General features: G+C 32.6%; 1 protein-coding gene across 1 annotated transcript; it reads right to left on the reverse strand.

Moving 5' to 3' along the window:
* Positions 1–594: 594 nt before the first annotated feature.
* INT1 (inositol transporter 1) lies at positions 595–7,117 on the reverse strand. Its single transcript, XM_012210787.4, has 6 exons — positions 6,373–7,117; positions 6,101–6,171; positions 5,397–5,732; positions 2,767–2,874; positions 2,499–2,684; positions 595–1,669 (listed from the first exon to the last, which is right to left on the reverse strand). The coding sequence occupies exons 1-6, from the start codon at positions 6,512–6,514 to the stop codon at positions 1,016–1,018; spliced, it is 1,497 nt and encodes a 498-aa protein (XP_012066177.1). The 5' UTR covers positions 6,515–7,117; the 3' UTR covers positions 595–1,015.
* Positions 7,118–14,642: the final 7,525 nt, after the last annotated feature.

Consider the following 14,642-nt stretch of genomic DNA (forward strand, 5'->3'; position numbering starts at 1 on the left):
ACCTCTAATTAGAAGTTTTGACGAGAGATTAGTAATTTTTCTAATAATAATTTGTTTTTAGTGCTTGTCTTCACTGACAATTTTACATCAAGTTCCCATTTGTTTTTCTTTCTTTTTTTTTTTTTCCCCGATATTTAGTTACTTAATTTTGTCGAAATTTACTATTATATTTATATTTTTTGGTAAATTAACTAATTTATCTTTTAGGTTGAGATTTAACCTAATTAAATTATTTAGTGGCTACCCTTTTGTCAAAAAGTGTCATTTTTTTTAATTAAATGAGGGATTAAATTGGAAGTCAATAGTAAATATGAAGGATTAGACGATAATACAATATTAAATTTTAAGGACAAATAATCAAATATTAGAAGAGGTATTTTAACGTAAAAATAATATTTTTTAGAACAGAAGACAAAACAGTTTAGTAAAACTAAACCTCTGGCGACAAATTAGTGATTTTGTCAAAAAAAAAAAAAAAAAAAAAAATCAAAGTAGAGATATAATAGTAATTTGAATCAAAATTTGGAAATAAATAGTTAATTATCCTCTTTTCTTTTATAAATTCCATGTAGATTTATTTTGAACAATATGAAATAGGAAAATGAATGTTTCAACTAAATAAATAATTTGAACATCACAAATAACATGACATTATATTAAATTAAATAAATACTAAAGCCTGTCTATTTCTAAAATACAGACTACTTCCTGAATCCAAGAAGAGAACACAATACTAAAGGAACAGCCTTTGTTATGGAGCCATAGGAAAGACTCCAAGCCAAAGATACTGTCCGAACTCACTCTCACTTGCACAAGAAAAATATTCAGAACATTCAGAAGTCAGACTCACAAGCTTCATGTCCATCTCGATCCTGTAAACCCTAGAAGAATATTCACGGCCATGCCGGACTGCTCTGAAAATATGTCCATGCATGGACCTTGATAGGCACATGTAATTCTAAGATAGATACCAACCATATATGTATAATGCTGCTATTATTTGAACTACTTACAACTATGGAGCCTCGGTTCCCTGCTCGAGAAGGCTCTCTGTGTTATAACTACTGCCCCAAGCTCTTTCCTTCCATATCTGCTCTACTTCAGAGAATGTAAGCCCTTTAGTCTCTGGCACAAATAGAATCACAAACACAATTGCGGCCGCAGCAATACCTGCAAGAATCAGGAAAGTTGCACCGGTTCCCACAGCATTAGCAACTGAAAGGAATGTTTGTGCCACAATCAGATTAGAAACCCAATTCACAGTAGCTGACATTCCTCCGCATATCCCTCTATATGCCTCTGGATATACCTCAGAGTTCACTGTCCATGGAACAGGTCCCATTCCGGGTGAGAAGAAGGCAATGTATAGAGCTAGCCCTAAAACTGCAAGCCACCCATACATTCCATTTGAAGAATCAGATGACTCCGCAAAGAAAGACCCAGCAAGTATGACAAGAGAAAAAATTACACCGGTTAAGCTTGAGAGTGCTAACTTCTTCCGCCCAAAATGGTCGATAAGATAAATACCAAGGATTGTTCCAACAGCATTCATTCCAGCAACAATGAGGGAAAGGAGAAGAGCTAATTGATTAGAATTGAAGCCAGCCATCTGGACAATGGTTGGGCTATAGTACATGACTGTATTGATGCCAGTGAACTGCTGAAATGCCTGCAACATAAAAAATCTCAATAAATTACACACTTGTTAAGGGGGCTTGCCCATTTTCGTTTTAACATTTCTTTTCTATTCTTTTCACTGGAGAGTAGCAATGTAGACAATTGATGTCATAAATACCTGATATCAAAAGCACACCTAAAGTGATGCAATATTTTCAATAGGCACATTTTCCTCTTTTTTTTTTTTTTTTTTTTTTTTTTTCCCTTTAATGGTTTACAGAAGCAAGAAGTTGAACGTGAGAATGGCTGACAGGGAGAGTTGCCTGTCTGCCTCGTACAAAATAATTCCAAATCTCAGGAAATGAAAGCCCAATTAGAACTATAATATCTTAAATTACTGCTGAGAAAACCTAAAGCACCAGCAAACAATTTTCCCATTTAATATAGCACAAAGATTACACATAAGAAAAGATCTAAGTTTCCTGACTTCATATTACACAGATATTACTACTAAATACCCAGTTCCATAGTAATGTCACCACCGGCCTAGCCAATATTCCGGCAGTGAGTAGGTGTAATAGACTGCAGTGGATATATATATTAAGTTTAAATATTGCCCAATCCATAAACGAAAAGGAAAATACTGCTGCTATAATGCTGTCAAAGAAGGAAAACAATATATGAGGGATATTTTCCACACAAAACGTCACATTATATAGTGCTGCAAAATGGAAACTAAGGACCTAATATATATGTTGCAATGGCTGATAAAGCATATCACCCAACTAATATTAGCAGCAAATAGTATAATTATGTTGGCCAAGCATGATCATTCAAGCACATCATCATTCAGATTCATGAGGATTTTTCCCTGATCTTACCTGAAGTCCAGCACCTGCAAGAAATGCGAGTCTGATTTCTTTTGATTTGAACACATCCAAGTATCTGACAACCTTCTTTCTCTGTTGTTCTTCCTCCGCTGAAGCAGAAAGGTGTTCAATTTCATCTTCCAATCGAGCAATGTCATATATTCTAGCCAGTGTCATAATGGCTTTATCTTTATCATCCTGCATATAAAGATAACATAAACTGGTATTGAAATGGTATTCCACATTACTTTCTCCATGGAATAATTGGCATGTCATATACCTTCATAAAAAGCCAGCGAGGAGATTCTGGCATACAGAGCATAAGAAAAAACTGAATCACAGCTGGTACACCTGCAACTCCAAGCATCCACCGCCATGTTCCTGGGACCTGTTGAAGCAACAAACAAAATGAGAAAGCCATCCAGAACAAGGTAGAAAAACTTCTGAAAACCAAAAAACAAAGAATGATCATGGCTAAAATGCTTATGAAGTTCATATATGATTATCTTTTGAGAAGTTAAACTATTTCTGAACAAATTTGAGAAGCTGATGAGTTTGCATTTGACTCAATTTTAACTCTTTACCTAAAAAGTTAATATATTTTCCGAGAAAATTTAGAATCTTGAAAGAATGCTTCAGCTTATGCAATTTGCTCCTTCAATCAAACCAATATCTAAATTATACATGATATGCATATACTTGATAGGTGTCATGCCTCTCTTCTTGCCTTAGAATCAATAAATGGCCTTACAAAAGAAAGTTTAAAATGATGAGGCTACACTATATCAGTGAGAGAACCAACAAAGTGTAACCTTTTAGGACAGAATAATTAGTGTGTGATGGCGGAGAAACAAAAAAGCTGGCATAGCTGTAACAAGAAAAAAGCTGAAGCAATGTGAACAAGCCAAAATTTTGGCTAATAGTATATACCAAAAAAAAAAAAAAAAAAGGGAGAGCACCAACCAGACAGTATTTCCAACAGAATACCAACAGGAAAAATTGATATCATTACCTAACTACGAGGCATTTATCACAACACAGTCACTTGGCTCATACCAAGACCTGGGACCTTACAACACCTTCATCATGATTAAGAAAGAAAGATTATGTGATATAAACATTGAGAATATGAAATCAGCCCAAAACAACAGGGTACTGAATGATCCACGTTCCAAAAACCTTTTCAAGTGAAAATTACATTGACCCTTATTTTTAAGGCAGAATATCATTGAGACCTCTAAAATTGGGACAGGGGAAATTGGTTTGTCATGGGATATTGATTACTCTTCTGAAAAATGAGGAGAGCATTAAGTTAACAATTTGCAGGAGCACACAACAGCAAAAAGTCAGCAATAACTGTTGATGTTCTACAATTAAAAGTATATTTCAGAAACTTAAAAACTTAAAATATACTGTAAATTTCAAAATAGAGAAAACTTCTTACATATGTTTTCAGAAAAACCGGACTTTAAATGTCATCTTTATACTCTTTCCATATCTATATAACTCTGTCGACTCATTCACCCCTTATAAGTAAATCAATATAATGAAGAAACTGATGCTAGCAGCAAGGGGGTAAAAGAATTGCTCATATATGTTATTTTGTATAAGAATATGAAAACAACTAAGCAAACTATAAAATGATGATTTTAAGCCAATGGGAACATGTCACATTCCATTAACAACTACAGCACCACGAATCGTCAAAATTGGGGAGGAAAGAAACCATCAGTAGTGTTTCTCAGTGATAAATCTTAAAAATTCAATCCCCATATTCTATCTTGCTGTATCTTCAAAGCTGCACAATGAACACTTCCACACAACAGGATATATGTAACGAATATAAAACAAATTTCTTAGCAACAATTTTGCACTTGAAAGCAGAATTACTAGTGCAATTTATAACTTGAGCATTCAAAAAAATACTTGATACAAAGGACACAGAATATATACTCTCAACACTGCATCAAACACAACAAAAAGCCTACTTTGGTGCATTTTCACAGCTTATCATCCTCTAAACAATTATTTCGAAGGGAAAAGAATGCTTTATTATGTTAAATTCCTTTTGTAACTAAGTGAAACTTTACCTAAAATGACCATAGAATGTTAAATATTTAGATTTTAGACTGTTCAAATAGGAAAAAAAAGAGTATTCCAATCTCTGCATACCTACAAGTCAAGGTTAGATTTTTTTTCCAGATAATTAACCTCAAGTATGATTTATTTGTATAGATGATCATTTCATAAACTACTAAATTAACTAATTTAAATGAGTTAGAAAATCAGCATAAGACAGCCTTCAGTTGCTTAATAAAATAACCTCTTTCCACTACAAATTTGTATACAGATGATCAATCTTAAGACATGCAGACAGTTAATTTAATCCTTAAAGTTTAAAAAATAAATGGGAACAGAAAAGAGTTCAGCAATTTTTAATGGATAATTTAAGCATGTTAGGAAATTAAATTGCAAATCATTTGAAAGTCATTGCAAAACATATTGCTAAGATACTACCATTGCAGCGCACAAACATAAACTAGTATTATATTCTTGCAAAAGCCAAACTCAATTGCTAGAAACTAGTTTGGTTGAAAAGCACTATCATGATTACAAATCTAGCCAACTGGCCAGAGAGGTCACATTGCAAACTATACTAACTCTTTCCCCCTCCCTCCAGACACACACTTAGGCGTTGTTTTTGGCCCCCACACAAAGCAAATATGCTCCAAATTAACCGTGATATTTAGGCATGGCGTAATCCTAAACTAAAGTGGCGGTTCATATTCATAACTTGTCTGGAATATAGAATAATCAAATTTGACCATTTACTTGATTCAATTTCCAACAAAGCAAGATGCCAGACCATGTTCTAATATGCTTCGAAGTAAAAGGAAAGGTTAACCTAACCTGTGTAAATGCAAGATTAACAAGATAGGAAAGAAACTGTCCACCAGTTATCATAAGAACATTTGTGCTCACTAATCCTCCTCTTACTTCAGATGGTGATGCTTCTGCAATATAAACAGGAGCAGTGACAGATGCTATACCCACGCCAAGACCAACTAAAAATCGACCTGCAATAAGAACATATGGATCTGGTGCAGCTGCCATGACAACTGCTCCGGCAGCAAAGACAACATCAGCAATCAGAGTAGCTTTCTTGCGTCCGTAAGTATCATTAATCCAACCCCCTGATGCAGCTCCTATGATTGCACCAACTAGGGCCATGCTAACAATTGTTTCCTACCGATTCAGAAGCATAAAATAAAAATCAGCCATTTCAAACCCAAAAAAAAAAAAAAAAAAAAAAAATCACAAGAGCCTCTTTAAATTCCAAATTCTGATTCTTAATGATCCATATATCATCATCATGATCCCATGGCTATTCCGATGGCAATTATTCACTTTTTTTTTTTGTGAGCAGGAAAGCGAATAGTAGTAATTCAAATCATCAAATGAAAGAGAAACAATCCAATCAGGGACTGTGTCCCACACTTATTTCCAATTCCTTTTTGTAACTTTCCCAACTGAAGAAACAGAAGAAAAATGGAATACACTTCCTTTGACATAAAGTCTTAACATTTTGATTAATCCAACAAGAAAAGCTTTACCTGTAGGAAGCTACTCTGATTGACCACCTCAAAGTCATCTTTTATGTACAAAAGGGCACCTGAAATAACACCTGCAACCAAACATCTTCATATTAGAAAAACATATCAATGATAAACCAAACAGCATTTCATTTCACATCAGAAGCCTGATCCGCTGATCGTTCGATATTGTTCAATTCTCGAAAAAAAAGAAAGAAAGAAAATCTCATATCTACTCTTCTAGTTTATTTTTTAGAAAGGCCAATTAAGTTCAAACACAAGTACAGCGATACCTGTATCGTAGCCGAAGAGCAAACCTCCTATACCAGCAATCACAGTTAATCTTAAAACATAATTATTACTGAAATAAGACATCCTCCTCTCCGGGAACAAATCTAAGTACCCTGAACTTCCTGGTAATGACTCGATCGTCATCTTTCTTCTACCTTTTTCCCCTTTTTTATCCTTCTCTGGAGTCACTAACTGGAAGGAGATCACTTAACTGAAGTAGCTAAATAAACAACACTTACTTGCAATTGCTAGACGAACAAAATGCGCGATCGGAGTTAAAATTCTTAATCGCACCAAAATGAATTCACACTTTCAAACTGAGATAAAAAAAAAAAAAAAAAAAAAAAATCCAACTCCTCTAATGGTGACGGTTACAGTAACCAGGAACAAACGGTTACTGCTTCAAACAAGGCCATGGAACAGTCAGCGAACCCTGAAAATCGAGGATTACTAAAATCGATTTGAGGTAGGTAACCAGTTAAATTACGAGCTCAAAATGGAATGCAAAAGGCAAAAGCTCAGCAAATTTCGAGCTTTTAAGAGATTTTGTTTGAAAATTCTTTTGAAAATTTTTGGTTGATTTGGTCTTTGTAGATTTCCCGAGAAAATGTATATTAAAGATTTTCCCGAGAAATTTTGTAGCAACAGATTTCCCCTCTTGTTCTTCCCTTCTTTCTTAACAAGAAATTATTTTTCCTCCGAGAAAGCCGTGAGGACTAGATACTGATCGAGTCAATCTTAGAAAATTGAAGCCGAATGCTAGAAAAGTGAGCCTATATAAAGGAAAAGTGAGAGAAAAAGTTTGACACGTCATCTGTTAGACAAGGATTGCTCGAGTACGTGGCTGTCTAACACTGGACCGTGATGATATTAGTTTGACAAAGCCGTGAGGCTGTCCTTTCTATTTTTCATTTTCTTTGAAAATGATACGTTACGTGCCACACGTGGCGTTTTGAGATAAGATCATGCAATCTAAATTATCACGAGAAATAAAAATACAAAAGCTTCACTCGCTGTGGTGTATGAAAATATGTTCTGTACTCGCCTATCAGACGATATCGACCAGGTTTGTGCCAGTACGGTTTGTTTTGGAATGTTGTAAAACGACATCGATTGAGCGAGAGTGGATGTCACGAGGTAACAAAGGGATTTTGCTTATCGTTCTTAGGACATGAATGGTATGTGTGGCTTCCGTTTCTTGTTAGAAAAGATTGTCCATTTTACTAGGGCGTAACATCACGCGCCTACCTAAGTAATCCAACGCGTAACGTCCGTCTAGAGAAACGAGTTTAACGTTGATCATGGGATTGCTGGCCGGAGCTTCAGTCTCATGCTTAGGAAGTTCAAAAACAAGTGCCTCAGTTGTAGTCATCAATGAAGAGACACTGCTTTGGTTTCTTGTTGTTTATGTAATGGAAGCTTTTGATTCGATCTCATTCGAAGAAGCTTCCTCGGCTTGTAGAGAAGCCAATAGTGATATTAACAAAGCGGCTTGGATCTTATCCAACTTGATCGACGGTGTGGAGTATCCATCCACGAGTGGATTATCGAGTTCTGACTTGACTTCAAATTCGAGTTTTGTTTCGAGTTCCAGTAGTACATCTTCGTGTTCGAGCTCGTCGGAGGAGTACTTGGAGGTCGATCTGGTAAAAAAAAAGGGCTTTCAAGGTAATAATAAGCAAAAGAGAGGCATGACTGTTACGGTGACGTTTTCAACGCTTCTTGGAAAGAACTACAGAAGGCAAGCCCAGGGACACTTTGTGAATGCCGATTCCTACGTGGCTTCATTACTCAAGCCGAATCATTACATTAAACAGATAAAGTGGCCCTATGCATCCTACTTGCATTTCTATTGGTATTCCGCAGCGTAAATAAAGTAATCAATTCAAGTATTTAATTGCAAATATTTTTCGAAAAAATACTCAAATATAAATTTTATGAAAATTGAGATATTAAATTTATAATTAATCCTATATTATGTGTAAATATAAAAAAAATATTTATTACTTTATAAAATTATAAATTTGACAAGTATTTCAGAATATATACAATATTTTCTTAAATGTAATAAGTATTTAAGAACGATAGTAATTTTTATAACTTTATTTATTAAAAATATAAAGTGGGAATAGAGAGACAAAAAGATGAAATCAAAAAAATACTCTCTATTTCAAAATAAAGAAAAACTTATAAAGATAATTATATATTTAATATAAATTAGAGTAAATTGAAAAAGAAAATCATTTATTACTCTTTAAAATACTCAAATTGTCTTATATTTTAGAACAAAACAATAGCTTTAAAATAACTTATATTTTTTTATTGTTTTAACCATTCAGTATACAAAATCTACTAACCTGATTAATTTGGATTCGGGCCGTACAGATCTACTAAAATTGGCAAAACGGCTTCTTCTCAAGTGTTTAAAAAAAAGTCTATATTCAGGACTCGAATTTGAGACTTTAAAACAACTTATATTTTGCAAATGAGGAATTATTAAGGAATATATGATTATTAGAGTTTGCATTATTAACTTTCTTTTTATTTGTCCTAAACAAAATTATGTAGTAATAACTTAACTACTCAAAGATCATGTGTAAAATGCATAAAATCAACTTATGATTGAGAAAACATTCATTTCTTATTCTTCACATAAAGAAATAAAGAGGCCAACAAATACAAAACAATCCCTATCCACACCTAACGCCAAATTAACAACCAAACAGAAATATTAAATTATTAAATATAATTTTTAAACCTTACACGTTGCATGTGATGTGACAGAGAGTCCTTCAATTTTCTTTTTTAACCGTATTTGTGTAATTTTTTTTCATTATTATTTTGGATTGTTGCATATTTCCAACAAAAATTATTGGAGAGAACTGTGAGTTATGGTTGGATAGTCACTTGTCCTCTATTATGCAATAATAGATGCAAATACATAAATTTATCTCTGTATTTTTATAAAAATTCTTATAATATCTTTAATTTTTATTTTGACTCGTTAAATATTTCAATTTATAAATTATATATATTGAATACTTTCTTTGATTGTTGAACACATTAATTTAAAAAATTAGATCAATTAAATTCTTATTGAAAAATTTAAAAATATAAAATTATTGTTATAAAAGTTAATAGCAACCATGTATCAAATCAATATTTTGCATATAATAGCGAAAAAAAATCTTAAAATTTATGATTTTTAACGTAAAGAGGTGTGAAATTATTGAAACAATAAAATTCAAGGTGGCACAATATTAATTTTATAGTTCATGGTGCCATAAGAATTTTTTTGTCTTTACGCGATGTATTCGGCCACAATAATACCACATCATTTTACTTTTGTTTTTAACATTTTTTTTCCTTTTTCATAATGTTAAATGCAATCTTGATCAAACTTAAAAAACATAAAATTTCAATTGTAGTTTTGACAATTATTTGTGATTACATTATAAGCTTTAGGATGGTAATTTCTCTAACAATCTATGATATGTTTTTTTTAGGGAAGATAATAAATTGGTCTCTTAAGATATAGTTAAATTAATATATGAGAATTTTCATTTTTAAAAAATTAACTATTAGGATGCGAAAGCGACTCTTTCTCTATAAAAACGATGCGTTCCGATGTGTGAAGTGGGAGAAAAGGGATTTCATAATTGGGATTTTGAAATACGGAGGAACCAATGTATTAATAGAAATCACAATGAGAGGATCAAAATATTAATAAAAATAATAAATTAGAGAATTGTAATTAATTTGATCATAATTTATGGATTAATTTCTCGATCAATTAATAATTGAAAGAGGTTGTTTTGGATAGAAGGACCAACGTATTAATAGAATCATAAATTAAAAATTTTTTACAATTAGTTTTTTAAAAATAGAGATTTTAATATATTAAGATTAATTTTTTTTAATATTTATTATTAGTGGCATGGATGGAGCCATGTAGGAGGCAAAAAGGGATAATGAGCCCTCCTGAATTTTTGTAGGAAAACAAAATTGGATGATCTATAATAGAATTTAATATATCTACTTCCATTATGTTAAAAAAAAAAAAATAGTGTTCATGATTTGATTTGATTTGATTGTAATTGTCTCATTAGGCTTCAACAAGGCAATAAGCTAACATTTGTTTATAATTATGAGTGAGGATTAAGATTGTGATAGTAAAATAACAAAGAGATAATAATGAAAATAGAAAAAGAACCTACCCATCATTAATATTTAAATTAAAAAAAGAAAGCTTTTTAGATATTAGTTATACAAAATTAATCATCAATGATGCTATATCATGCTAAAGCTAGCAATTGGATGAGGAAAATAGAAAAAGAAGGAAGAAAAGCTAATAACATAATGGTGCACTTTCCTTCTACTATTCATGATAAATAGGGACGGAGTCAGGATAATTATTTTAGAAAGCCGAAAAAAATTTTGTTAAACTTTTAAGAGAGCCAATAGTAATTTTTCTATATTTTGAAAGATTAAAATATCAGTTTCATAAGAAAATTTTTGGGGGCCACGACCCTTAGGCTCCAAGGGAGCTCCGCCCTTGATGATAAAATCAAATTATTATATTATAATTATCAAATTTAGGACTATAAATAATCTGTATTGCTAATAAACCGAGTTTATTTATAATCACCGAGTTGAATTCGAGCTGAACTAATTTAATTATTTTTAAATAAATCCAATTGAATCAAACTTGAATTTAAAAATATCTTTATCTAGCCAAACTTAACTTCACTAAAATTGGATTCATTTGTAACTCTAAATTCAAACATGACTTAATTGATTTCCAAAAGTTTTTTTTTTTTTTTTGGGAAATGAAGTGGATAAATGTTATTGTTTAAGTGCTAGACATGTAAATTTGAATAGTTGATAAGGATCTATATGTTGCTTTCAATGTCATTATACATACAATCCATTTTAGTCAATGGTTTGCTTCAAGGTGTCATTCATTCTAGTTCTCGAAACTATAATTGTGTCATTTTTCCTAAACCAAGACCCACATATGTGCCAAAAGCATCAACAACTTTTAACATGTATAGTTTTTTTTTTTTTAATTGGATTAATTGGAATAGTTTGCTCTTTGTTCATATATGTTGAATATTCAAATTTAAATCGAAATTTTATTTTACTATAGATCCAAGAAATCAGAATTAATCTATACTTTATAACTCAGTAGAAAAATGAGACAATTTCGTAATTGGGATGGAGATTCCATCAATTTGTCAAATTAAATTGAACCCATCTAAATAAAATAACCAAATTTTCAAAAGGAATCAAATGAATTAAAATTATGTATAGAATCAAATCGAATAAACTCGATTTAGTTCATATTTCAATTTTCCTTTGACTTTTTAAGAGTTTAAAAATCAAGTCAAACCGAATCCAAAACTTTTTCTATTTTTCTATAGAAACTGAAATCAAATCCAACCGTTTAAAAATTGAATTGAACCTTTCAGTTTTGTTTAGTTAAGTTGATCAAATTGTGCACATTCCTATCCTTGATATTAAAAAATTTTAATAATTAATATTTTCTCCATATATTAATTTTAAATTTTATATGCAAATAAGATTTCACAAATTCTTTTTCCCTAATTCAACTATACTTCTTCCCTTTCTGTGTATATATTGATAAGTTAAAAAAAAAAAACCATGTGAAAAGTTTAAACAATATCCATGTGAAATTATATGTTTTTTTTTTTTTTTTTTTTTTGAGTGGACATGTGAAATCATATGTTGAGTGTGTTGGGCCTCAGGTACCACTTGCCTCAGCTCTGATACCACTCGTTGGACCATTTCAATAAAGTAATAGAAAATCAATGCAACAGAAAAGTAAAATTGTGACACACAGAAATTTACGTGGTTCATCCTCAACTGTTTAGGGCTATATCCACGGGACAAACTCCGAATAATTCTTCCACTATTAAAAATAGTATGTATACAAAGAGAGCAATACAAAAATAGTGGCACTCAAAGTGTTTCCCAAAAACACCTCATAATAATTTTCTTACTATTTTTCTCTCCCTTAGTTTTAGGAAACCCTTCCTAAAACTAGATAACTCTCTCTCTACATTTTTTTTCTTCCTTTCTGCTGTGTATTTTGCTTGAGGCTTCGCTACCTCTATTTATAGGAGAGGTTAGTGAATGAGCCGTGTATAACTCATTCACGGCTCTCCATTTTGTCAAAAAAATCGCCTGCAATTGGTGACTTTCCTTTTTCTTTGCTTTCTTTCTTTAAAGAACACGTTTTCCTTCTTTTTTTTTCTTTTTCAAAGCATGTGGGTCCCACATGTCGGAGGGACCCACAACAATTCTCCCCCTCCCGACGACATGGTGGGACTCTCCATTCCTGCCGCTTTGACACACAACTCGGACTTCTCCTTTTGCCTCAGTTGTTGACAGAGCAACACACTTCTGTAATCTTGACTGCCACGACATGGCTCCCCCTGCAAATGTGATCAGATATCCTGAAAATCCATTTCACTACAGTCCAATGTTCCTTTCTAGGATTTGAAAGAAACCGACTCACTACTCCAACTGAGCAATATCTGGCCGTGTACAAACCATGGCATACATCAAGCTTCCAACTGCTGAAGCGTATGGAACCTTTTCCTTTTCTTCCTTCTATTCATCCGTAGAAAGGCACTGTTTAGAACTCAATTTAAAGTGATTAGTAAGAGGACAACTAACCGCTTTAGCATTCTTCATTCTAAACCTTTGAAGTACTTTCTCAATGTATTTCTCCTGTGACAACCATAATTTCTTGGCTCTTCAATTTCTTATAATCTTCATGCCAAGAATTTGCTTTGTTGATCCCAAGTCTTTCATAGCAAAAGACTTACTTAGCTGTTTCTTCAAGCTAGACACAGGCAAATGCATTTTGATTACCATAAGGAGATCTCTCATTTCTCCATATATGGTAATTCCCGCCATTTAGACTTATCATTTTGCTTGTCCATTATGACTTGCGCAGAAAATCATCACCAACATAAACCTCATATGTGAACAGTAGTATACGTGAATAGTGACCATGAATAGTAATTGTATGCATGAATAGTAACTGTATGCGTGAATAGTAATTGTACACGTGAATAATACTATGCGTGAATAGTACTGGGCTTACTTGAAACGGACTCAGCAACAGTAACTCCAATAGTACTGTTCACCATCAACTTTGAGTTACTATTTTACTATTCATCACTAAGTCGATTCTACACAACGCCAATGGACTTGTCCTAATTTTCTCTTCATCATGGTATATTTATTTTCAAAATATATCCACGGATCCGGTACCGCTATCTGATCGGCTAGACCTACTGAAACCTTCGGCTCTGATACCAGTTATTGGGCCTCAAGTACCACTTGTCTCAGCTCTGATACCACTTGTTGGGCCCTTTTAATAAAGTAAGAGAAAATTAATGCAACGGAAAAGTAAAATTGTGACACACAGAAATTTACGTGGTTCACCCTTAACTGTTTAGGGCTACGTACACGGGACAAATTCTGAATAATTCTTCCACTAATAAAAATAGTAGTACACAAAGAGAGTAATACAAAAATAGTGGCACTCAAAGTGTTTTCCAAAAACACCCCATAATAATTTCCTCACTATTTTTCTCTCTCCTCGTGTTAGGAAACCTTCCTAAAACTAGATAACTCTCTCTCTACATTTTTTTTCTTCCTTTCTACTGTGTATTTTGCTTGAGGTTTCGCTACCTCTATTTATAGGAGAGGTTAGCGAATGAGCCATATATAACTCATTCACGTATCTCAATTTTGTCAAAAAAATCACCTGCAATTGTTGACTTTCCTTTTCTTTTCTTTCTTTCTTCAACGAACACGTTTTCCTTTTTTTTCTTTTTCAAAACGTGTGGGTCCCCCATGTCGGAGGGACCCACAATAGAATGTTGCTATATTGAGAAATTAATTAATGTTCAAAATTTAATTATTATCATTTCCTTAATAATATATTAAAAAAGAAAAAAGTTCCAAATTTTGTCTCTTGAGACTATTAAACAATTAAAGAAAATAAATCAAACCAAAACTTCAACGTAATAGAAAAACTATATTTCTTACCTTTCTGTTGTTGTTGCTGCTGTTGTTATTGTTGTTGCTTTTGCTAATTTTGGCGGTGGTGGTGCTAATGTTTCTACTATTGTTGTTGTTGCTGTTGCTATGTTGCTATTATTGTTGTTAGTGGTGGTATTCTTGTTGCTCTTGCTGCTGCTATTGTTGTTGTTGGTGCTGCTATTCTGGTTGC

The sequence above is a fragment of the Jatropha curcas genome, chromosome 1, assembly GCF_041381405.1.
Source record: "Jatropha curcas cultivar XTBG-Jc1 chromosome 1, XTBG_Jcur_1.0, whole genome shotgun sequence".
NCBI lineage: Eukaryota > Viridiplantae > Streptophyta > Magnoliopsida > Malpighiales > Euphorbiaceae > Jatropha > Jatropha curcas.

Bases quoted from the DNA above. Each gene is read 5' to 3' on its own strand.
- INT1 (XM_012210787.4), bottom strand. From the start codon at position 6,514: ATGACGATCGAGTCATTACCAGGAAGTTCAGGGTACTTAGATTTGTTC. The intron at 5,733-6,100 runs GTAAAGCTTTTC...CTGAATCGGTAG, and splicing joins ATCAGAGTAGCTTCCTACAG to GAAACAATTGTTAGCATGGC. The intron at 2,685-2,766 runs GTATATGACATG...CTTTATATGCAG, and splicing joins CTCGCTGGCTTTTTATGAAG to GATGATAAAGATAAAGCCAT.